Source organism: Barbus barbus, assembly GCF_936440315.1.
Source record: "Barbus barbus genome assembly, chromosome: 45".
NCBI classification, from domain to species: domain Eukaryota; kingdom Metazoa; phylum Chordata; class Actinopteri; order Cypriniformes; family Cyprinidae; genus Barbus; species Barbus barbus.
This window is the reverse complement of record NC_136723.1, coordinates 5,549,003-5,575,744: the sequence shown is the minus strand read 5'-3', so window position 1 is coordinate 5,575,744 and position 26,742 is coordinate 5,549,003. Positions and strand designations below refer to the sequence as shown.

At 34.8% G+C, this 26,742-nt stretch overlaps 1 protein-coding gene across 4 annotated transcripts; it reads right to left on the bottom strand.

Annotated features, from left to right (window-relative positions):
- Nucleotides 1-145: 145 nt before the first annotated feature.
- LOC306864109 (SH3 domain-binding protein 2-like) lies at nucleotides 146-20,600 on the bottom strand. 4 transcript variants are annotated; one of them, XM_079407825.1, is made up of 14 exons: nucleotides 20,482-20,600; nucleotides 18,419-18,913; nucleotides 9,176-9,315; nucleotides 7,532-7,634; nucleotides 5,728-5,845; nucleotides 5,560-5,627; nucleotides 5,155-5,237; nucleotides 4,630-4,686; nucleotides 3,828-4,356; nucleotides 2,723-2,834; nucleotides 2,187-2,242; nucleotides 1,765-1,843; nucleotides 1,076-1,135; nucleotides 146-862 (listed from the first exon to the last, which is right to left on the bottom strand). In XM_079407825.1, the coding sequence occupies exons 2-14, from the start codon at nucleotides 18,502-18,504 to the stop codon at nucleotides 707-709; spliced, it is 1,647 nt and encodes a 548-aa protein (XP_079263951.1). In that variant the 5' UTR covers nucleotides 18,505-18,913; nucleotides 20,482-20,600; the 3' UTR covers nucleotides 146-706. The 4 variants fall into 4 exon arrangements, with proteins under 4 accessions (XP_079263951.1, XP_079263952.1, XP_079263950.1 ...); XM_079407826.1 differs by lacking the exon at nucleotides 18,419-18,913 and having other exon boundaries at nucleotides 20,482-20,570; XM_079407824.1 differs by lacking the exons at nucleotides 18,419-18,913; nucleotides 20,482-20,600 and adding an exon at nucleotides 11,429-11,591.
- Between the last annotated feature and the right edge of the window lie 6,142 nt (nucleotides 20,601-26,742).

The following is a 26,742-nucleotide window of genomic DNA, read 5'->3' as shown; positions in this document are numbered from 1 at the left end:
TATTACAATACTGCATTACGCAAATGTGTCATGATGCAAAATGCAATAATAACACAGTAACACAAATCCTAATGGTTCTAAAAATAAACTTAATTTTCCAACAAACAACTTCTTTTTTTTTTCTTTTAATTTTCTTGACAGCTTTCATAGGATTCACCCAGTCTCTGTTAAGAGGGTACCATACAACGAGCATCTTTGAGGATGAAATAATCACTGGATTTTTTTTAGTTTAGTGGCATCAAATCTTTGAAAGTTTTGTTTAAGGCACTTAATAGCAATTGAAATATTTACTATATCTCAGATAACCACACAATTAAACAATGCAAAGAGTGATTAATAACATTACATGCCAATCAGTCAGTTCTTAGCCAGAAGAAGCTTCAGTATACTAATATATGCAGTACAGTACTAAAGTGTACATTTTCTATTTAGCACTGTTTCATTCACTGGATTTTTGTCATTTTAATAGTACGGCTCCCTTCTGAACACTGGACTTAAATGAACACAGTTCTTTGGTTCATTGGATTAATTATCCATTGATATTCACAGTATATTGAACTAGGGAGGGCATCCAGTCGACTGGGCGCTCGGGTGTGATGGGTGGCGTTCTCCAGCAGGTGGCGCTGTCAGCAGAAGTCTGGTCCAGGACCGGCACCGGCTGAGCAGTGAGCGGGTGGGTGTTTCAGCATGGGACAGGGGGCCCATGTCACCTGGGTGGGTCGTAGCCGAACGGTAGATGTAAGCAGAAGGAGTAGTTGGGCATTGAGTTGTTACTGCTGGGCAGTGGGTTGATGTGATAATGTTCAACCAGGGCGGATAAAGAGGGGAATGGCAGCTCTGCCTCCAGATACACCTGCTGGTCCTGTAAATGTAAAAAGAGAGGGTAAAATAGAATGAGTTTGATCTTGACCGGCAAATAAAGGTGCTACTGTAGCATTTCCTCAATATTCGGTAGCACTTAGCCTACTATTGTTTAGACTTAGAGGTTTGATCAAATCCCTTAGTAAGAACAAATCTTGCCTTGGTAAAAACTTCTGTACTGTAGATTTAGTGTGCATGCAAAATAGCTACTAACCTCCTCAAAGAGCCTATAATTTCTGGCTTTGTGTATACCCGAGTCCCAAACAACCAGCACCTGTGTCAAACAGGGGAAAAAGTGCAAACATGTATAAACATAGACAGATACATTTGCCAAAAAATAGATAGATAGATATACTTTATTTATTAAAATTGTTTTCATAAACACAGACATACTTGAAAATCTACTATGCATAATTTACATGATTACAGAATATATATATATATATATATATATATATATACAGTGGCCTCCAAAACTGTATGTAAAGAACATTTTGTTCTTTAATATTTAGAATTGTTTTTGGCTTTATTTTTTGTTTTTCATTTACATGTTGAGTTTTGAAGTTTTGTTGTATGCATTTGTCATTTTTATTTAATTTATTTGTAAAATGTGTATAGGTAGTATTTATAAAGTTTTAGCTTTTAGTTTTGGATCTGTTTTTAGTTGTTTAAATACTACAATTGATTGTTTCTGTTGTCCTCATTTTTAAGTCTCTTTGGATAAAAGCGTCTGCTAAATGACTAAATAATAATAATAATAATAATAATAATATATATATATATAGGTATTAAAAATTGGCAAAAAAAAATTAGTAACAAAATCACATTTTTAAATAAATAATTATTTTTTTTGCCAATCTATATTTATTGACCCTATGTATGCATACTGAGTCTGAGTTGTACCTGTGATGTTTTTCCTGTTCCTGATTTACGGAAGCAGTACAGACCGTTCGGTGGGTAGGTGTATGCATCCTTAAATAATCTGTAATCAGTAAGTGAAGACAATTAACAATGTAATGGAACACAGTGACACATGAACTAGATGAGTGGCTCTTATCGAAATCTGCCTTTTCAAGCAAAAACAGTGCAATTACAACTCCATTCCACTAGAGGCCAGCAATAAAAAGAAAAATACAGCTATCATGCTCATATACTGTACATGCCTTCTAATATTGTCTCAGATAAGAAACAAAAAGGTTTGGATGCACTGTTCTAAAGGATTCGGTTTCTTTATTGAAATCAATGCATCAAACCACCATTGATTCCTACGAGTAACTAAAGTTCACAAAATAAAAGTAATAAACACAGGCATTGTTTTCCTTTACCTTTCAACATTACTGGTTTCCATTGTGTCCACGAAGACAGAGTTAGGCAAATTTACCTGATGAGAAAAAACGTGACAAAAAGCCATTATTATTGTTATGACTAAACAAGGCCAAAGGTTAGGTATGGTAGATACGGTATATCTAAATATCTTAGATATGGTATAAAAAATAACTTATCTTGGTAAATGTAGCAACAGCAAAATAAAACATTTATGAAATGATGTCAAATAATCCACAATCTATTTTGATTCAAATGTCATTGAGGAAGTGACTCATGTTTTCTGCTTCGGCAGACAGAGGAAAGCTATAAAGATGTTGAACATCTCTCCTTAAAACGCTCAAACTCAACAAGCCGATAAGCTCCAAGAATTAATATGTACACAGCACATCCTGAAACGTCTAGTAAAACGTCTAAGTAAAAATATGCCTTTATTAAAATGAACTTGAATTTGTTTCCACAATATCAGTGTTCAATGGCTGTTTTCCTGAGGTAAGCTCAAGCGATATCAGCAATAGAACAGACGAGATAAACTTACATTTTCATAGTCCTCGTCATCTGAGTCTTCTTTAATTTTGCCCTGCACTCGGTTTTTTAAAGGCTTTTCTTCAATAGAAGAACGAAAACTCTGTCCATCCGGTGACGCTCTTCTGAGAAAAAGGCACGGACCATTTGTATAAATAATCTTCAGAGTCTAACCAACATCCAAACAAGCTAAAAATCTATTAATTCTTATATTTATTTATCATAAGTAAATAAATAAACAACAATAAATAAATTAATGAATTGTGAATAAACAAACAAACAAATAAATGAATGAATTAATACTTTTAATTTTAAAAAGAATTAAAAAAGAGTCATGTGGTGCGACCGACATGCAAATATATACAGGAAAAAAAGAAAAAACATAAAAAGGAAATCGATATGATATGATTTGATGATAAAGAAGACTTCTCATGACATTAAGATGACAAGGCAAGGTTAGTTCAGGTTTTAAAATGTCAAGTATTAATTTCCAAAAAAAAAAAACAATATGAAAAAACACAATATTTCTGAATGACTAATTGTAAAAATACTTGTTGCCTTGAAAAATATTGAATAAAATATCAGATAAAAAATTAAATAATGAGTCAATTAAAACCATAAATCACTGTTATAATAATGATTAAGTTGTGTACACTCACATGCATTCAAGGTGTAAAGACATTTTGAACTAATTCTTATTTGATGGTTACACCAAATGACATTTTCAGAGTCATTACATTTCTTAAAAATGAATGCTTTTAAAACCATATAAAATCAACATGAATACAAAGATGTTGATTTTTAAAATATTTGTTTTATTTAAACACAAACACTGTATATTATAAGACTCTTTAAGGATTTGTAATGTAGGAAGTTTTATTCTAATCTTTGAGGCGTTTTGCGACACTCACGTGTGGTTAAACACTCTTGCATAAGTGTGTAAAAAAGTCATTCCAGTTAAAGAACGCAGTTGTTATTCTTTTTCTATAACAAGACTGAGCATGAGCATATTTAACCTTTTTTTAAACAGCAGCCTTAATACATTTGCAGCCATAAAAGTCTCTGCGGTGCAACACCAAACCAGACACAGGTGTCAGTAACGAGAATGAAAGACTTACTGGAAGGAGGGTCTGTTGGGTTTCGGTTTGCTTGGTAACGGAGGCTTGGGGATCTGGCCGAGCGCCCTGTTGCTGACAGAGCTGGACAGGTGAGGCGAGACGGGCCGCGGGCCAGGTGTGGGCTTCACCCCCAGGTGCTGGCCAGAAATGGACGGCTTCGACGATTTCAGAATCACTTTCTGCAGGTTCTCAACGATGGGTAGAGTAGCCGCCGTATTGCTGATGAGAGAGGCATTCAGCTTCTTTTCGAAAGCAGGCATTGTGGAAAAGGGCCCTGTCATGGGCTTCATGCTGTTTGCCGGGGGTAAAGGAGGCATGGGGCCAGCGGGGCCTCTGTTTGACAGGTGTACGTCTGGTTTCTCGAGGTGCGGGGCGTACGGCAGCGGCGGAGGAGGACCTTTGGCTATACAGGATGGTTTTTTGAATGGAGGGGGCAGCGGAGGCGGCGGGCCTTTCGTGAGGCGGTGTTCTCTCGGCTGAACAGGAACAGGGGGTGGAGGATACGGTGGAGGAGGAACCGTGGGTCGACCTGGAAAAACACATCAAACAGTTATTCCACCATGTGGGTACTCTCTAAGGTAAATATTCGAAATGTGACAATCACTAATCTAAGCCCATTCAGAAAAGAGGCACAAAACTATAGCTGGGTTCAAAATGATCACCCTTTCAAATATGTTCACTTTAGGTGCTTTTATGTACCATTTAGGGGTAAATAAGGTACAAATATGTATCTTTTAGCTTTGTAACAGCTTTGTCCGTTTTTTCTGAGAGTGAAGAAATGACAGAAAAATCAAGCATCTACCTGCTGACACTGGTGATATATCCTCTCCATCGCTGTCTTCATCTTGTGTCATATAATCTAAATGAAAATACATCAGTAAAGTAATGCACAAAGCACATAAATTCAGTCATGCACAATTTTTTATTGTATTTATTGTTTGCAATTTATTTATTTAAAGAGTCAGATATTTAGTAAAATAAAAATGTAATTTTTTAATGATATCATTTTATTATAATTTATATAATTATTTAATAATTATAATAAAAAACCAATACTTCTAAATGATAATTTTCCTATGCATTATGTAGCATTTTAGTAACACTAGCTAACAATGAACAATGCATTTGGCATCTTTTAGTTATTTCATGATCTTTGTTAAGGTAAGTTAATAAAAATGCAGTTGCATCAACTTTTTACAGCAATTTTTAATCTTGTATATACTTTTATTGAAATATTTTATAGACATATTTTGTTATCTGGTTACACTATGCAAAAGCATAATCAGAGACACGTTATTTTAAACCCTTCATGTCTGTCACTGTGTACCTGCTTCAGGATCTTCTTCAATTGGACTGATTTCCAGCGGCTCCTCTAACTGCCCATATATGCTCTCAGAATCTAATTCATCACTATTAAAACACAAGAAATTTGTGAGAAAGATGACTTAAAAGACGCAGTTAAAATCTTCAATGCAGAATTACATTAACAAGCAGTGATTATAAGAAAGAGGAAGAGGTTACATCTGTCGTTTAAAAAAAGTCCAGAAAATTTGAAGCTAAAATGTGAAGGTTAAAACCATATTGTGTAAGATTGATATAAATATAATTCATGCATCATTAGTGGTTTAAAAAGCACAAATGAAAATACAAGTAGCCTATATGTGTTATAAGTGCAACGTGACCAGTGCTTGAGCATTTCAATGACGTTGATTTCATGTGAGCACAAGTTTACCTTGGAAGAGGCAAATCTCTTTTATCATTATAATAGCTGATTTCTTTTCTTAGGTACCGCATCCATTTCTGTCAGACATAAAAATACACACATTTTGTTAGAATTCAACATAAAACCCCCCAAATGTTCATAGTTGTGCAATGCTCTCAGACATGCCTATGATCTCACCCTTCTCTCATCCTCACTCGCCGCTGAGAAATACCACGTACGGTGTCTCTTACTGAAGTGGATGATCTTAAAAGGAAAAACATTGCTAGATGTTGTTTCCTCTGCTGCCCGTAAGACTCTGCCAAGCAATAAAAACAAAGGTCTTTAAAAAATATATTAATTTAAATGTTTACTACTATTCTACTATTCAAAAGTTAGGGGTCTTTATTTTATTTATATATATTTAAATGCATATTATTGTATTATTTATTTATTTATTTTGAAGAAATTAATACTTCTATTCAGCAAGGATACATTAAATTGATCAAAATTACATAATTTATAAACAAACATATATTACATAAACAAAAATGTTTATTTTGGATGCGATTAATCACGATTAATCGTTCGACAGCACGAACGATTAATCGTGATTAATCGCATGCAAAATAAACATTTTTGTTTATGTAATATATGTGGGTGTGTACTGTTTATATTTATTATGTATATATAAACAGAGCATATATTTTGAAAATATTTACATGTATATATTTATATTTATATAATTTAGATTATATATAAATATATTTAATATACAAATATAAAATTTCTCTTAAATATATAAATGCATGTGTGTGAATTTAGATATACATAATAAATATACACAGTACACACACACATATGTTACATAAACAAAAAGTTTTATTTTGGATGCGATTAATCACGATTAATCGTTTGATAGCACTAATCAAAAGTGACAGCAAAGTCATTTGTAATGTTTCAAAAGATTTATATTTCAAATAAATGCTGTTTATTGAACTTTCATAAATGCTGTTTTCATGAACTAGTCATCAAAGAACCCTGAAAAATGTATAAACGTTTCCACAAAAATATGAAGCAGCACAACTGTTTTTAACATTGATAATAACGATAATAATAATAAATGTTTCTTGAGAATGATTTCTGAAGGATAATGTGACACTGAAGACTGGAATAATGATGCTGAAAATTCAGCGCTGCGTCACAGAAATAAATTTAATTTTAATTGCAATAATATTTCAAAATATTGCCTTTTTACTGTATTTTTGATCAAATAAATGCAGCCTTGGTGAAAAAAACATAAAAAAAAAATAATAATTGTATCATCCCCAAACTTCATGTTGATACTTAGTGGTGCTTTCCAAGGCTTTCCATCACTATTGTTTTCTTGTTATTAATAATTTATATCTAGGGGTATTGATTTATACAAAAATGTTAAAATGTGCTGTAAACTACTGTTTTCCTGCATCCTCAGTGTCAAAATACATGGCTAAAGGTCCGTATACATATCTTGCTCATCCGAGAACACTCCCTGCGCTCTGCTGTATTAATTTAGAGGGCTATTTTTACCCAACCACAGCAGGAAAAAGTCATGCACGATAATTACATGTTCACCATATACTGAGGAAGAACTACAGCAGGAATCTAAACACTTTCCACCACTTTAACTTCATGGAAAGTATGACCTTAAACAGAACATACGACAGACACGCGATTGTTGCATTCACATGTACAGGAAACACGTATGAAGGCCAGTTCGGTGCAGAATCGAAACTCTTGCACTTAAAAAAGGCTGCATGAAGGACGCACAGCTGTGGACAGGATGTGGCCTGCGATCGTGCCGAGATGGCCACTGGTGACTTATCATAGAGGTTGCAAAATTTAATACAGAGAGGTGGGGCACTGAAACTTTCTCTGCCTGAATGATCACAGATGCATGAGAGCGTCATATGAACAAATGCAGTGTTATAAGGTAGACCGATGGAAATCAGAACTAATAACCAACCTGTTGTAGCCATTGAGTGAAAACGCTCCTTGAGGTGCGGCAGAAGTACTGCTCTTGAAATAATAGATGCAGCCTTTGTGGATTATGATGAAGCGAAGAGGCCCTGTGAAATCGACAGAAACTCAGTATATGTCCACATTAAACAGCACATAAATGAAAGCAAAATAGTTTGTAGTTGTACTTCAGTGATATATATATAATGTATAAAACAAAACTGTTTGAAATGAACAATAACTTGACAACACTTTACCATAAGCTTCCATGGTCATGCTTTATTTTAAGGTCTAAATCTCACTATTAACAAACCATACTACAACATTTCCCTCAATACACTCCTAATTTGCTGCTTATTAATAGTTAGTAAGGTAGTTATTAAGTTTCGGTATTGGGTAGGATTATGGATGTAGAATATGGTCATGTACGATGTGCTTTATAAGTATAAACAGCCAATATGTTAATAATATGCATGTTAATAAGCTACTAGTTAATAGTGAGAATTGGTCCCTAAAGTGTTACTGGTTCCATTTGTTTCCATTAGTTAACCACATTAGGTAAAATTAACTATTTGCAACAGTATCTATAAATCATACTTGATGTAAATTTCAACATTTATTAATACTTTATTAAAATGAAAAGCTGTCAATATTATTTAATGGACCTGAGGCGAAATGAAATAACAGTTGTATTTTATTAACTAACCTTAACAGAGATGAATAAATACTGTAATAAATATTTTGCTCATTGTTAGTTAATGCGTTAACCCTCTGGGGTCGACAAATGCACCAATGCATTTTGTGGCATTTTTTCTGATAACCCCTAAAGGAACTTAAATTACTCCGTCATTTTTGATTGTACAGATGAGAGCAAAACATCAATTGAATCTGTAAAAGGTCTACTTTTATTTGTATACACTCATAATAACAACACGACAACTACAACCTTATTATAAAGTGTATATTTCTATTGCTAATTTATGACACCTAATGCATTATCTAACGTTAACAAACTGAAACATAGTAAATTGTTACAGAATATTCCAGGCTAGTCAACATGAAACAATATTTCCTGAGAAACTAGCATTAAAGGTATTACTGAATACCTGTAATATTTTAGAAATGTTGCATTACATGCAATGGTGTCCATTACATGCAACATTAACCTAGAATTATGCTTAACAACTATTTAGCTACTGGTTAACATTGATTTATAAAGCTGTATAAAACCATCCTGTTAGTTGGTAACACTTTTCTACACAGATGCACTTCTGATTTATGGTCAAAATTCCAGGATATTCCTTTAAAGAGACAGTTGACCCCTAAATGAAAACTTAATTATTATTTATTCACCATCACGTTGTTACAAACCTGCACACATTTATGTTTTGCACAGTACACAAACAAGAATTATCTACATAATGTTTCTGTTTTAGGAATTGTTTGCACTTACAGTGAAAGCCAATGGTGTATAGGCAACACTGAACCCCATTTGGACAAACAACATTTTTCAAAAAATAATTTTTATGTTCCACAGAAGAGAGTCATAAAGGTTAGGAATGAAAGAGAAGGTGAGTAAATGAATACAGAATTGTATGTTTGACGTTTTGTCTGTTGACTGATTGATTCTAATGAGCCGTGCTAAACTCACATTTCATCAGACTGAACTGGCTGCCCCCTTTCTTGTGCAGATATCCAGATGTGGTGACTCCTCCCGGCATGGTGAGCAAATTCTGAGCCCCGATAGCCCTCATGGGAATGGGCCAGGAGACCGGCGTAGCAGCCATGTTTCTGTAAGCAACAATAAAGGTTTATTTTTGATTGGCAATGTTAGTCAAGTCAAGTCACCTTTATTTATATAACTCGTATAACAATACAGATTGTGTCAAAGCACTTAACAGTATCAAATTGGAGGATAGAGTGTCAGTAATGTATAAAAATAAGATTAAACACTCAATTTTCAGTTAAGGCATTTCATTATTGAATTCAGTGATGTCATTGTCTAGCTCAGTTTAGTTTAAATAGTATCTGCGGAATCAAATTGACGATAATCACTAGAAATTAGTTAGTTACTCGACGATTACTCCAGAACACTCTAGTAAACACATCCCAACAACCACCTACAACACACTATCCCTTCTGTAAAACATCTTAAGCCTCCAGTCAAATCACAGCTGTGCTCATAGTCAGATTACATCACTGGAGTACTGGTATAAAACACTATTCAACACTACCAAAAGAGTGATGCCATAGAACAACTGTTTTTGGTTCCCCAAAGAACCTTTCAGTGAACAGTTCTTAAAAGAGCCTTTTTTCTTAGTTTGAAGAAAATTTAAAATTTTCAAATTCAAAATTCTTTCCACTAAAGAACCTTCTGTGTAATGGAAAGTTTCCATGGTTCTTCACAGAGCCATATATGCCAAAGAACCTTTACTTTTAAGAATATAACTTTCAAAATCAAATCTGTTATTAACATCCCTTTGTACTGTTGGGCATCTCTATTGAAAGGTAGGCCTACATTACAGAGGATTTTTTATTTAATCTTTCATTAGAAAGAGCTGTTGAGCCAATACATTAAAAGAAAGTTTTAAAATGCAGTCCCGCCAGCTTCCAATTCAATGGTAAACCTACAACTATGCAAAGAAAAGAAGGTGGCAGATATGCAGAGAAGCTTAGATGACATTTTTTTCCGATAAACATCTTGTAGAAGTTTCTTATCAGATCTTGGGGAAGTTAATCAGATTCATTCTGAGATGACGTTCATGGGTAAACCTCAAACCATCAGATTCATTCGAAGTAATAAACCAGAACAATGTCCCTCTGCAAGTAACGTACAGTATTTTTGATCATTTCTGGCTCAATCGTCCTGCAGTCAATTAATTTTTTGAAAATGTTTTTAGTCAAATGCCTGAATTCAGGTCTGTGGTGGACACAAGCTCAAGAATATTTTCACATTTTATTCTATAACCTAAACTTAGTAAGTGATACCCCCTTGTGATTTTTTTAAAGCTTTTAGTTATAATGGAAAAGGAGGTTGCGTCTAAATGTCACTATGTTGTCAGGACATTAAATGCCATCAAGGTGACCGGGGGGGGGGGGCTCAGCAAACCTCCAAGGTGATGTGAAGATGACTTAAAATCATTTAAAATAAGATAAAACAAACATTAAAGTAAACGAAAACAATTAAAACGCAAGATATTTCCCATTTTAATTCACTTACTCAATAACGGTTTCTTTGAACAACGATGGTTGGAAAACCTGGATATATGAAGTTGCCTGGTTTTAAAAGTGTTTAAAAGTATTTATATAGACCTAAAATAGTCATGTAATTTCATTAAATCGTATAAGTCCATGTGAATTTTTTTCTAATTGTGCCCAGCTTTAAAATATTTCATTGGGTAGAAATTGTGAATGCAATTATTTAAAAAAAAAAACCTTCTCCTTAATCCAAAAAAATCATGAACAACAAGAAAAGTCAAGTGGACTTGTGGACGTCGTGGGGCCTTGGAGTCAAAAAGTTTGAGAACCACTATGCAAAACTAAACGATAAACGAAAACCTTCAACATCTAAACAGATAATACTGGAACCAGACATAACAAATCACCAACCAGACAAATTAAAATACATTCTTTTCAACAAAGTGAGCAAACCCAGTCAAAACACAGAGATGAGACAATCATAAACAATGAAAAAACACAACAGCCATCCAAAGGCATTAACAATCACAGGAACCAAAACAAAATTCCTGCTACAATCAGTAATATCAAGCGAATTCCAAGGAATATGACAACATGAGAGTATTTTGTGATCATGAACACCACATAATTCATCACTTAAACACCCAACTCCAAACAAACGTCTCCAAACACCAACCCACGCGTCCCATGACCCCCCTCAGCTTACCGTCTGCTGACACATCTTCTGATGCTCTGCACTGCTTTACTCTCTCTCAACATACTGCCAGAAGAAACCAGAGACCATCAAGAGTTTGAGGACATGCTCGTCTCACCACAGAATTCACAGCTATCTCCAAACCTCCAGCTAAAACCTTGAATCTGACCAGGACAAAGAAAGGACAGGAAACCCTACATTTCCTTTGGAAAGTTCCAGCCCCTCCTGGGCTGTGGAGCGCAGAGTGGAATTTGCTATTGCTTATCCGTAATACTGGAGGTCTGAGTGCCAGTCAGCAGATACAGACGGGAACGGAGGAAAGTCCATCTAACACTGGGTGGAGCGGGGAGATTAGAATCCCATGGGACAATCGTGACCTAAATGAGAAGTGTAATGGTAGCGTAGTGCATCTCATCATGACATTATAATATCCAACCAAAGAATTATGGTCCAGGAGCGTGCTTGTGGCAAAGGGACGCTATTTTTAGGACTTAAGTAGAAGTTTAGTGTGGCACTGTCAGCAAAATGCTCTTGACCTTCTTACAGACTTCACTTCAATAAAAGACCAGCAACAGTATTTTAATACCATTGAAGCTTGTTTCTGGCAGTGACATGCCTTCTTATTGTAGTTCTTCTTTCTCTTGAGGTTTTGGTGTTGATGTAATGAGGTTAAAAAGAATCTGCATGAGAACTCTACCAGCAGACTTGTCTGTTCATCTCTGTTGCTCAATGTTTCCAACCATGACTGACATCAGGTGTCATTTAACATAAGATAGAGGCATGTGTGTTTTGTTGACACTTGTGCAACCGAGTAGAAGTCATCATTATTACTATTGTCTTCAAGTTGTCACTATTACTTTTTGAACTTAAGAAAAAAAAAAAAAAATCAACATTTTCAACAAAATGTAAATGTAATGCTTCTAAAAATCTGGCATACACAACATATGCTCCTTAAACATCTTAACCACTATTTAAAAAAAATAAAAAATAAAAATAATAAGAAAATAAATAAATAATGTAATGCCTCTAAAAATGTCATGTGGTGTATTCAACATACATATTTTTTACACCTCGCTACACATTTTTATTATTATTTTCAAAAAGTGTTTTCGTATTCACAAATATCACAAATTATTAGGCAAACAAAGGTTTTCAAATATTTATAATATAGTGTTTCAGTGCTTTTTTAAACCTCAACAATTTAAGACATTTCTTACATGCTCCAAGCAATATCAAATTAAATTTGAATTACATTAATCAACATTTGAAGTGGATCAAAACCTTTCATCAAAGTTGTCCTAAAACCAAAATGCGTTCTTGTCTTATGATCTTTTTCGATCCACTTCAAATGTTGACTACTGTATATATTAAAACATGTCAAATGAGTTTGTATTTAAATCTTTTCTCAGCAAATTAACCACTACATTATATTTACTATTTTGTTTACATTATACATGTCCCTGTAGTAAATTCCATGCATAAACTTTTTCGAAAAAGCAAAATCTTTTGGTAACACTATTTTGTGTCTTTGTTACACACGCTACATGTACTTACTATTATAATATCAATTAATTATAATTACATAATTACATGCAAGTAACCCTAAACCAAACCCTATTCATATCCCTAACCATATAATAAGTACATGTAGTTAATTAATATCACTCATTATTTAAATGTATAATTACACCGTAACAAATACACCTTAAAATAATTTTTTTTACAGTGTCCTTTTACATGTTGCATTTAATTATTATAGTATTTATGCAAATTTACATTCAGCTAACCCTTATCCAAACCCTACTGTAAGAACATGTTTTTAATTAATATGACTCATTACTTACTTATATAATTACATTGTAATAAGGACACCTAAAATAAAGTGTAACAAAAAAACTAGTCAAGTATTCAAGTTGACCCAGTAATGCCCTGCTACTGCAAACAAACACATGGGTGAATATAAGCTATGAAATATTAATCTTAAATCTCCAGAAGAACATAAACACAGACGGCAATCAGACACAGGATGGTCATGCTCTATAGAAACTGTAACAAAAAAACAGGGTGGGGTGGGGAAGATTTTAGCCTTGTTCAAACACCGTCCTTGTCCTAGAAACGTAACTTCATGTGTTGATAAGCATGAAGTGTTAAGAGGTCAAACACAGTTTATGTTTTATTTTTAAAACGAGAGGCATTTCAGAGGGTGCAATTTAGTACAGAACTTAATGTACCGGAATGGAGCCACACTGTAATACTTTATAACAATTTAGTCATTTTTCTTGTGTGTGTGTGTGTGGAATAACATGCGTATATAATCAGAAATGTAGAAGTAAATATGGAAGAAGTAAATATGGTCGTCTTGGAGGAATTCACGAATGCACACACAACCACAATGTTCACTCTCATGTTCCCCCTTCTTGAAAGTACGAGAGTTCAAGTCAGCCAGTCCACAAGAAGAAGGGAACTGAAACAAATTTGGCTATTTTCCCCACCCACATTATTATGATGAAAATGTAAAGTTCTTGTAGAAATGTAAGAAATGTAAAGTTATTTCAGAGGCAGTGCAAGTTATTACAATTTGATTTAAGATTATGAGTAAAAGTGATTTTCTTTGGAATAGCACTATTCACAATAAGACCAGGAATCTGAGAAGTGAATAGTATAAATTTCCGCTATATGAAAGCAATGATATATTGTACCTCAGTGGCGTGTCAAGACTTTCCAAACAAGACTTGTTATTGCTTGAGATATTTTAACCAAGGTTTCCATCCACAATGACCAGAACTCGACCTACTCTTAAGGTGTGGGTGAGTATAATAATATACTGCGTCTTGTTCGCACACAACCAGGTGATATAACGGAGAAGAGGTGTCTGCCACATTGTACTGACTTACTGGGCAAAGTACAGAAGCTGAGAGCTTGATAGTCCCTTTAAGCTGAGTGTATAACATATATTATCTAGCAACCAGACAAAGTGACTAAATGAAGTGATAAATGAATGTCAATTTGATTTTATAGTAAATCTTATTTGTTCAGTCCATCAGAGTTGGCGAAGCCAATGGCTAGCTAATATATTCACAAACATCTATACTTAAACTGGTGTTTCTCTTGGAATTTCTTAGTCAAGCAAAGTTGTGACAGCTAATAGTTGTCTAGTCTTTAATCAGTGTGTAAATCCCCTGTAAAAATAAGGTTTGAAATGTTATTAGCACAGCTGAGTGTCACATTAAAACACCTGTTAAAACTAGTCCACATGTTGTATGGTTAACCATTTATAGGAAAAGAGTGTTTCTGAGGATGAACTAATCAGAATTTGAAATAGTAGCAGTACAGGAAGTACACTTATATATGTCTGTACATTACACTATATGTGGTACTTGTCCGCTAATTGTTTCTGGTGATTTCTATACAGCTGTTCACAGATGGCCGGGTCAGAGTAATTTTCCATACTGGTCTTTTATGGTAATATCAATCATTTTACTTTTAGCCATCCTAAATGATACATCAAACAAAACAAACTCTTGTCGTTCACCGAACATGCCAATCAAACGATCTCTTCCTGCGTGGTCACCTCAGTGAAATTTCATGGGCAAAAAGGTCTATTGTTAATTTTATAGTGATGTATGAAGCACAGTGCAAACACTGATAAAATTTAATGTAGAAACAATTTTCACTTAGAAATTGTGGTAACATTTTATTTTAGGGTCTCTTAACTACTTGCTTATTAGCATGCATATTACTAGAATATTAGCCATTTATTAGTATTAATTAAGCACATATTAATGCCTTATTCATTGTATTTTCATTATATTTTATGCTGATGATACTCAACTATATATCTCAACAAGACCAGATGAAACTTCTAAACTATCTAAGCTAATAGATTGTGTAAAAAATATAAAAGATTGGATGACCAATCATTTCCTCCTATTAAATTCAGATACGACAGAGATATTACTTATTGGACCAAAAAACAGTACACAGAATCTCTTGGATTATAATTTACAACTAGACGGATGCACTGTCACGTCCTCTAAAGTCAAAAATCTGGGTGTTATATTAGACAGCAACTTGTCCTTTGAAAATCATATTTCCCATGTTACAAAAACAGCATTCTTCCATCTTAGAAACATCGCCAAGCTTCGAAGCATGCTACCTGTTTCTGATGCAGAAAAGCTAGTTCATGCATTCATGACCTCTAGACTGGACTATTGTAATGCACTGCTAGGTGGTTGTCCTGCATCTTCAATAAACAAGCTACAGATAGTCCAAAATGCAGCTGCTAGAGTCCTTACCAGGTCAAGAAAATATGATCATATTACCCCTATTTTACAGTCTCTGCACTAGTTACCTATTAATTTCCGTATCATTTACAGAATATTATTACTTGCCTATAAGGCCCTAAATGGTTTAGCTCCTGCGTACCTAACTTGTCTTCTACCACGCTACAATCCAACCCGCTCCCTAAGGTCGCAAAACTCTGGACTTTTGGTAGTACCTAGGATAGCAAAGTCCACTAAAGGAGGTAGAGCTTTTTCACATTTGGCTCCCAAACTCTGGAATAGCCTTCCTGATAACATTCGGGGTTCAGACACACTCTCTCTGTTTAAATCTAGATTAAAGACACATCTCTTTAGCCAAGCATTCACATAATGCATCTTATAATCTTGTACTGCAGTTGTATCTGATCAAATGTACATTATTATTATTCTTTAGCTTGGGTTGAACAAATCATTTTTGCTTAGATGGAACAGCAGCTACGCTAATTATGTCTCTATTTGTTTCTCTGTTTCTGATTAACATCCCGTGGTAACTAGGAATTACAGAAGCTTCAGTCTGGATCCAACCCTTAAATGAGACGACCGAACACCTGAGAAAAGATAATGCCAACCCCTCAGAGGACCTCAGAGGATGCCAACGCTCAGACAACATCCAGAATTACCAAATTTTGCCATAAGCTAAATATATTAAGGGGGAAGTCGTGGCCTAATGGTTAGAGAGTCGGACTCGTAATCGAAAGGTTGCGGGTTCGAGTCCCCGGCCGGCAGGGATTGTAGGTGGGGGAGTGAATGTACAGCGCTCTCTCCACCCTCAATACCACGACTGAGGTGTCCTTGAGCAAGGCACCGAACCCCCAATTGCTCCCCGGGCGCCGCAGCTTGGCTGTGTGTGTGTGTGTGTGTGTGTGTGTGCATTTGTTCACTACTCACTGCTGTGTGTGTGCACTTGGATGGGTTAAAGGCAGAGCACCAATTTCGAGTATGGGTCACCATACTTGACAATACGTCACGACTTTACTTAAGGCTAATTTCCTGTAGAGCTGCTTTGCAACGATTTGTATCGTAAAAAGCGCTATACAAATAAACTTGACCTTATTCTACATCCCTAATCCTACCCAATACCTAAACTTAACAACTATCTTACTAACTATTAATAAGCAGCAAATTAGGAGTTTATTGAGGGAAAAGTCGTAGTTAATAGTGAATAAGTGTTCCCTGTTCTAAAGTGTTACCGAAATTGCTAGTAAATAAATTTGAATTAAAATGAATTTTTGATGTAGAAAGACTGAAATAGCATTTTCTTGTAAAACGTACTGCAATAATGGTTGTTTTTTTCGATATATATGTATACAGTGCTGTGTAGGAAAATCTTTCACCCTCGAAATTCCTGATCGTGTGAATTTCTGTTGAAATGGTGGAATTTCATCATTTCATCGAGCAACATTAAATGTGACCTTAAATAAAAAATAAACAAGTACACAGTGGACAGACATTATGCTGCTACAAAAATGTTTATACAAGATTAATATGCTTATACCCATTAAATACTAATATAAAAGTATATATTCTGGTAACACTTTAAGGGACACATATTCACTATTAACACTATTAAAAGTTTTCCAATTAACCCCTAATTTGCTGCTTATTGATGTTAAGTAAGGTAGTTGTTGTAGTGTTTAGGTATAAGGTAGGGTTAAGGGATCTAGAATATGGTCATGCAGAATGAGTTATTACTATAAGTACAAATGCACAGCCAATATGCTAGTAATATGCATGCTAATAGTTTATAGTGTCCCTATATTTGAAGCAAATTTATCTCTATTTACACAATGTTTTCTCACTGAGGGCGCCATTCTCTTATGTTAATGCATGTTATAAACCAAAGGTAAGAAAAGAGTCTGTGGGCAGCAGTTGCCGTTATTATTTTTGCTCTGCATCTACATCCTTCCTGCATTTCCTGCCTCCTAATATGTGCACATCACTTAAAAACGGAAGAAATGCTTTAAAATAAAACAGGAGATGAGGTACACATGAAACACAGCCTCCATCAATGGCACATGACGTTTGTCTCAAACATCTGCCCACACGGGTTAGTTATAACAACATCGTTTCACAGTCAGTTGGATGCGCCCCCATATTCTAATGTGTACGGATGCATGTGCATCCAGACTGAAAAGGTCATGTAAACACATTTTACATGAGGTAGGAGTTTAGCGGTAAAGGTGTAATGTAAAGTACATTTTGCGGCCTTGACTATGGTAGGGGTTTTCCCAGCAAAAAAAAAAAACCCTGTATGAATGAAAAAAACTCAAGGACATTTTTTTTTTACATTCAATCCACGTCTTACATTTTATCTGGAGTCAAACTATAGGTTAACACTCATAAGCAACAATCATAAGCACTACTGTATTTTGTGGGCACCATGTGGGTGCGCTTCAGTCCATCATCACAAACTACCCACATTTTTACTGTACTTCTTAAAATCCACAAGAAATCACAATCACGTTTACTTTTTGGTCTAGCATAACAAATTGTAGTAATCCAGAAACTTGTGGGAATTACTAACTGTTTTGCAATAGCTTTGCGATTTCAATATTTTAAGCACTAGTCAAATCAAAAAGAAGCTTAAACTGCAAATAATCAATACGATCATCAATGTAGTCAATTATGGATTTCTAGGAGGACTACAAAAGCACAAAGGTGAAGAAACCCGCATACTTACTTGTTACAGAAATCTTGGATGCACATCTTCGCATGCGACTGTTGCAAATGACCAAAGGAGCGCTTTTTTTTCACAGAAAGAGCCATTCGTACTGGGTGGTGTTTGTCACCATGTTCTCTGGTTGATGCTTGGCGTACAGTCGGAAGTTGAGCGAGTTTGTTGAGGGTTCAGGCACGACTGATAGAGCGGAGGCGAGCGGAGACGGCTTGTGATCTCAGGCTCATGCACAGTGCAAGTCATTTCCTCTCAAGGCCCACATTGGCATAGTCTTTTTCTGTGTCACGAAGTCACTTCCTTTTGGTGGCTGTATGGACAAACTGATTGGCCAAAGTTCTCAGGACACGAATTCACTGGCAGGGACTTTCCACCTCTTTCAACATGAAATTACGTAGTCGAGGCGGCTAGTCTGACAAGCTTGCAACAGCATATGTTGACTCCTAGAAATATCTCGTAGCTTGTAGACCCGTATTTACATTCACGTAACCAAAGACTAGTCTGAAAACAGAAGTGTGCTTTGTGAAACTTCATGGATGATTGCGAATAGACAGTCGTCCGTTAGTGGTTAGTATCACTATTAGTAGTGCTCATATTAAGGTTAGAGGTCTGAACAACAAACCCTAATCTTAAATACTAAATTTGACATGTAACTCTAAAACGGTTTCTGCTACATGAATTGTATCTCAAATGGATCCCATTACTTGTCTAAGTAATAAGATTTACAATGGTCACAGAAATGAGCAACAAAATCCAAGATTCTCTAGCCCAAGCTTTTTGACTAATTAGCAAGCACCTAACTACCAAGAATAGCATTTATATCTTAAATAAATGCTTTTGAATTTTGAATGCCAACAGTCAATATATGGTCAGGTTCCTGAACGTGGGAAATATAGGTGTTCCCACAGATAAACAAAGCCTTTGCTTACTTCCTTTTTTATGAACACTGTTGCCTGTGTTATATAGAGCAAATTACATAAAAGCATGATACATGACACACAGCTGACTAAATTTGTAATACAATCTTAAGCAAATGTTTTTGCATCAGACTTTACAGAGAATTACAACTCAAATTCAGTTACCTCAGTTATTCGTCAAAGTCTAGACAGATTTACGTCTATAGCGCATCGTCTATATTTTCACAATACATATTAATTTCAAAGATGCTTTACAGAAAATGTTTATGATAGTCATACCGGTAACACTTTATTTTAGGGTCTCTTAACTAGTTGCTTATTAGCATGCATATTACTAGAATATTAGCCATTTATTATTAGTAATTAAGCACATGTTAATGCCTTATTCTACATCCCTAATCTTACCCAATACTTAAACTTAACAACTATCTTACTAACTATTAATAAGCAGCAAATTAGGAGTTTATTGAGGGAAAAGTCGTAGTTAATAGTGAATAAGTGTTCCCTGTTCTAAAGTGTTACCGTAATAGAGTTACATTTTGCGACGACACAAGCAATCAAGCAGTTGCTATATAGTATATATTGCAAATATATCCAACGTTACGTAAAAATCTGGGCCAAAATATAGCTACATTTTGTGGCAAAATAAAAAACGAAGCAGTTGAGATTGTGTGACTTTTAAATAGACACACAATGAATTCATTTATTGTAAAAACAAAACAATGTCTCCACTTTAACTCAACTTGATGTGGAGATATCTGCATATGTGACTCCCATCACCATCCAAACGATCTTCAACCGATGCATACTTCAAAACCACCGAATTATGACAGAATTTTATGAACTACAGTCGTTTGCCATAGCAATTACAGCCTTACTATGATGATACCTCCAGATTTGGTTTCATTTAGGAAAGCGTCTCTTCTACAACATCCTCTAAAAATAAAAACGAGCAGAAATCCCCTGAAAGAGGATGCAAACTCAAACGAGTTCCTTATCTTTTTCATCAGTTCGGAGGGATGCACACAAGTTACATCGCCTCTCCGGATCCCAATGATCTACCCCAGTATTTTTAGCCAAAAGCAAAATCTGTAAAGCAACAATTAACAGAATACCAGTTGTACCAAATACCAAATTAATAAAAGGACTTACCCATTGAGATTATCTAATGAAGCTTAGCTTGTGCGCTTAATGTTAGTGGTTAGTAGTGAGCACAAGTCCACTTCCTCTCTGCTGCACTTGAATATGCTATTCATGATCCTCCCATTTACAACTTTGCCTTTGTTCTGTTGCTCATCTAGAGCTGGTTTCAATCAGCCATGCCAACCGCTGAACATCTTAATGCATGGATGAGTGCATCTTTGCACTGCATAAGTTTCACATATTCAGCTTACACTTCTATATTCCACCAATTCAGTTCAATGGAGAATTTTGTTTTAAAGGTTTTATGTGCCTAGCTCTGGAAAGTACTGTTCAATGCATCTGTTATAAGCAAAAATACTGTTGTCTCATATGTTACACCATTCTCGTGGAGCAATTAGTTTTGCATTTCCTGAAAGAATGCTAGTGACGGCAAGATAGCTGAAGAAAAAGTGTCAAAGTTTTCATTAGCTTTGGGTTTTAGTTCTGCATAAATAAAATGTTGCATCAGACATGCGCTGCTTTTGACCTGTTTTCTGTTGGCTGTGTATTATGAGAATCAGCATGCAAAATGTAACAGCATATTTAAGTTATAAATGGTGACTATATGGTTAAATATAGATAAGAAAATAAAATTACCAGCAACAATTCATAATGCAGATAAATGCAATAATGAATGCTAGTTGCAGTGTAGCTATAGAAATATTAATGATGTTGATTAAATCTTGATCCATCTTTTAATCCATATATATATAAAAAAAGAATTAGCACAGTTCATATTCAAACCATAAGCCTGAATTAATTGCAAATGTTAAATAAGTTCAACTTAGTGCCATAATGTTGATTGATTGATTGATTGCACATTATTATTATAAATCACCATGAAGTTTAAACGGACAATTTTTTGTTTGTTTGTTTTATGGTCTATATTGCTGTGCTTATTATAATTATTTATGTGTTCATTTATTTATTTTTGCACATCATTTTTTTTTTGCTCATCTCTTAACCTGCTACTCGCATGAGATTTCAGCAGTTAGTAAATGATCCAATCAATTCCCAATAGTCAAAATCAATTTCCACCTTACATTTTTTCTTTTTCAATAAGCAACTCAGATATACATCAATAAGGCAGAAAAGACAGATCGCCATTTCCATTTCATGCCCATATAAAAACATTTGGAAACGTCTATGATTAAAATAATGGATTATATAAATCATTATTAAACTAAATAATTGACACAAAATGCAAATAGCTCATCTCTTTGGCTATTTACACAAACTCCACTCACCATTCGATCTGGTAACATCAGTAGTGTTGTGAAGAGAAAAGATAGTGGCTTTAGCTTTGATGTGACTAACCCGGTTTCAAAGAAAATATTCAAAAAGTGGAAATAAATTGCTAATACCTAACGGGTTTAAGGGTAGGGACTTATAGGGACAAACAAAGGCAGCATCCACTTATGAATTTTATAAATGTAATCATATACACTGAATAAGTTGTTATTTATTGTATTCTGTTTCATAATGTAGGCTATTACAATACACTGAGGTGCAAATAGCATCTGCTACTTCTATTTGCAAGTATAAATAACAGCTAGCATAACTATTACTTACAACTAGTGCAAATAGCCTCTGCCTTAAATTAAAACCAATGCATAAAATCCGATTAAAAGCAACAGTTGACTAAAAAACGACACAAGCCCACGAACAGAGGAAGTACTATAGAGGGCGTGTGGTTGTAGACTTCCAGCAAGTGTCATGTAAATGAGCACAATGAAGTGAGAACGCACTGTGAGTGTCTTAATGTCTTTTTGTTTGTTTTCCATGTACCTCACCACCATCTTCCACCCACACGGGGCTACTGAAGAGCATCTGCATAAAGAGCCCATGAAAAACAGAACAGAAAGAGAAATTTAAGAAAAATACACAGATTAGTAGGTAAAACTTGCCTTACGGAAATCAAAATAGTAATTATATAAATAGCTGTTGTTCATTTTTAATATATATGTTTTCTAACACAAATCTAATAGCAGCAAAGAGTGGAAAATGATGAGTCAAGACCAGTCACACAAACTTTCCACTTGAAAGATCTTTACGATTTTCAGGTCGCATTCACACCTATGGAAAATCAGCAATGTATATTTTGATGCAAAACTCCATATCGCTGACAATCACTCTATTTAAAGTATATTTCTAAAGAGATTTAAAGTTTTAGTACACTAATATCATCCCAGCTAACAAGGAACGTTCTGGCAAGGTTCTCTCAACGTTACGAACAAACATTTTTCCAGTAACATCTAATGTTCATTTATAATAAATAATAAAGTTCTATAAACACTATTTAAATATCACTCATGGCACTTTTTTCTGAAATGTTGGATGTTCACTTGTTGAACGTTTTTAAAATGTTACTACTTGTTTCAGTAACATTTCCTTAACGTTCATATAACCAAGAACAAAACATAAAATTAATGAATTTGAATGTTCATAGAAAATTCAGAAGTAGCTTTCTGAAACTTAATGGGTAATACATTAGCAAAACATTCTTAAAACATATAGTTTGTTAGCTGGAATGTAGTAGCGGTTATTTTGTACACAATTATTGACTGTGAGATTGCCAAGTAAGACGTTTATTATTGTTTTCCCAAAGGGAAATATATTGATAAGTATGTTAAAACCTCAACCCCAACCTAGTCTCTAAATCTAGGTGTAAAATTCCAGGACTAAAAGAGGAAGATGCCAAAGGCTCAAGGTTTGGTTGGCTAGCATGTTTCAGTCAGCACTTGGAGAATGCTAACTTTAGCGTGATAGCACTGAAAGCGAACGTCCCACCCTCCCTGCAAATCACCATCCAAAGCCACGCCCCCTGAACGCATATACGCTCACATGGTGCGTTCAAGTCATGTCGGATACATCGTATTTCCGAGTTGAACGTACATGAACGGCACCACAAAGTCGTTCTTACGAGTGGGAAACTCAAAATTTTCTTTAAGCCCCGAGTTTCCGAGTTGGGGGCGTGTCAGTGAAAAAACGTGGCGAAAGACTAAGACTAAGGATATGCAGCGTCAGTAATGTTGTTGAAATTAATAAAATTATTATTTTTTTGTAATGTACAATACAACTACAGTATATAAGTTACATATACAAAATATTATATTATTATAATTAAATAAAAACAGAAAAAGAAAAAAAAACAGAATGATGCACATTCTTCATTCATAATTTTGTAGATGTAGAGTTAATTTTTTTTTTTTAATTTTATGTAGAAAAGTTAAATCACCTTGGACACTTTATTTTAATATTTTTCTTGAATAAAAACCTCTCCGAGGCCTGACGCCACGCCCACTGTGTCTGTCGTTTGCTCCTCCCGCCACAATATATTCATATTCACCATATGAATATATCTTAAATGTAAATAATTCCTATAATGCAAAGCTGAATTTTCAACATAATTTCTCCTGTTTTCAGTGTCACATGATCCTTTAGAAATACCCCCCGGGATTTATTAGAAAGTTTAAAACAACAACATGTGTATTAAATTACAAAATTCACTTTTCATTTTTCTTTTATTTAATGCATCCTTTCTGAACAAATGCATCTATAAAAATTCTGACCCCAATTTTTTTTAATGGTATGACGTCTTGCTAAAAATTAGATAGATGTACAGTACTAAACTGTCAAGTCCATTCTAAATTTGTGCATTTATCTCAGTATATAAAAGTCCTCTTCATATAATGTGTGCTCTCATTATAGTAGCCTGCTTAATCGAATATGTTAGGTTAAATACCGGTCTAATAGCAGCTAAATAGCAAAGTGGTTTCTTTGTGCGGCCTACCAAAAAAAAAGCCACATCATAGAAGCCCTTGACTTCTTCAGATAATGAACATCAAACATTGCATTGAAGTAGATCATGAAAGCAGAACCACTAATTACTGTCTATTAAAAGTAGTTAAGTCGCAGCACAGGCACTTTGAGTTACCTCAGGAGGAAGGTACAAACGAATCTGATAAAATGCATCTGTTTTGATGAAGCTTCATTCTAGATGAACTTTTTCTGTTTAATCTTGTTTTTGATCTATTTGCTTTGTACTGAATAACTGTGTATCATTATATTGTTTTGAAAGCGATTCAACAATAACTGAACTGAGGTGTAGAGGAAGTGAAAGTGTGTCCGATGCAAGTCAACCCACATCTCAAAGTGCAACTGACGCATGTCTTCAGCCCACGCATCTGGGACCGGTTTCTATTATTACCTTCCATTCAAAGGAAATATGTACAATGACTCGAAGACCTGATTTTTTCTCAAAAAATATGGCGTCAATAATAATAATAATAATAATAATAAGTTATTGAGTTTTTATCACTGAACTTTGTAATCTGAAAAGAGACAAAGTTTGGGATTTATTCTGGATTTATGTTAAAACTGTATGCAAACATAAAACAGACATTTGCATTTCATTCAGATAAACTGTTCCCATAAACTGTATTTGTATTGGGAGTTATTGGCATAAAGCCCTGAGACACTTTTGTTTCTCAGTATCCCCCTCTTGGCTTGATGCATTATTGTATAGTTTTTTTTCTGTCAAAACACATGTCAGGCCAGCTCAGTACTTTACAGCACTGATAACAGGCATCCACCAACAGGAATTACATACCTTGCTCTAGTCAATGACGCCACCTGCTGCTGGAGACACATACTGCAAAAAAAAAAAAAAAAAAAAAAACACTAAACCTTCCTTAAAGGGATAGTTCACCCAAAAATTCTGTCATCATTTACTCACCCTCAAGTAATTCCAAACCTGTATGCATGTCGTTGTTCTGCTGAACACAAAGGAAGATATTCTGAAGAATGAGGGAAAGAGAGCAGTTCTGGGGCACCATTGACTTCCATAGTATTTGTTTTCCTACTGTGAAAGTCAATGGTGCACCAAAACAGCCTGGTTACAAACTTTCTTCAAAATTTCTTCCTTTGTGTTCAGAACAAAGAAATTCATACAGGTTTGGAACTACTTGAAGGTGAGTAAATTATGACAGAATTGTCATTTTTGGGTGAACTATCCCTTTAACTGGTTTCAGTTCACTACAGTAACTGCATTTTTTCGATGACTAATTAATTTTGTTTTAAATAATAGTTTTCCCTAAAATGAAAATATGTAGAAAATGTACTCTCCCTCAGGCCATCCAAGATGTAGATAAGTTTGTTTCTTCATCAGATTTGGAGAAATGTAGCATTGCATCATTTGCTCACCAATGGATCCTCTGCAGTGAATGGGTGCCGTCAGAATGAGAGTCCAAACAGCTGATAAAAACACCACAATAATCCACAAGTAATCCACACCACTCAAGTCCATCAGTTAACGTGTTGAGAAGACAAAAGAAACAAATACATCAAGACTTTTTTAATTTTATTTTTAACAAACATACGAGTCCTCTATCCATAATATTGGTTTCTCTAATGAAAAATCCATCTTGTCTGAATAGGACAGAAATATGCACAGATGAAACACCATTTATAAGCAAAAACAGTTTAATACAGCTCTAATGAAATATGTGCGTGCAATGTGAGAGGACAACAGGAGATGAACTTTAGCATTATTGGCATTATTATGGATTATAGACTCGTATTTTGGCCAGAAGCAACAGTTTAAAGAATTTGTTTTGTATAAAAATGCAGCATTTGTCTTCTTTAATCATTAACCGATGGACTGGAGTGGTGTGGATTACTTGTGGATTATTGTGATGTTTTTATCAGCTGTTTGGACTCTCATTCTGACGGCACCCATTCACTGCAGAGCATCCACTGGTGTAAAGTGGTCAGGTGATGTAATGCTAAATCTGACCAATGAACAAACAAGCTCATCTACAACTCGGTTAGCCTTAGGGTAATTTTTGTGTTAACTATTCCTTTAAGTGGAATGATTTTCTCAGCTGGGTCCAAAAAACATTGGACCTCACTGACTGGAAAGGACAAAAAACAAACAAACATTTTTTTAAATATACAGTGCCCTCCGAAAGTATTTGAACAGTAAAGACAAAATTGCTCTGTTGGCTGTGGAGTCAAGACATTTACAAATATGATTAAAAGATGAATATGAGACAAAACTACAGAATGTCACATTTTATTATTAGCCGTTTCAACACATACATGTTTTACCAACTAAGAAGTTCAGCACTTTTAGAGTTTCATCCCTCTATCTGATGTGAGCATAAGTATTGGAGCAGTTGCCTCACAGGTCTTTCAGTGATCAGCTGTGTCCTGTTGCATTAATTCTTC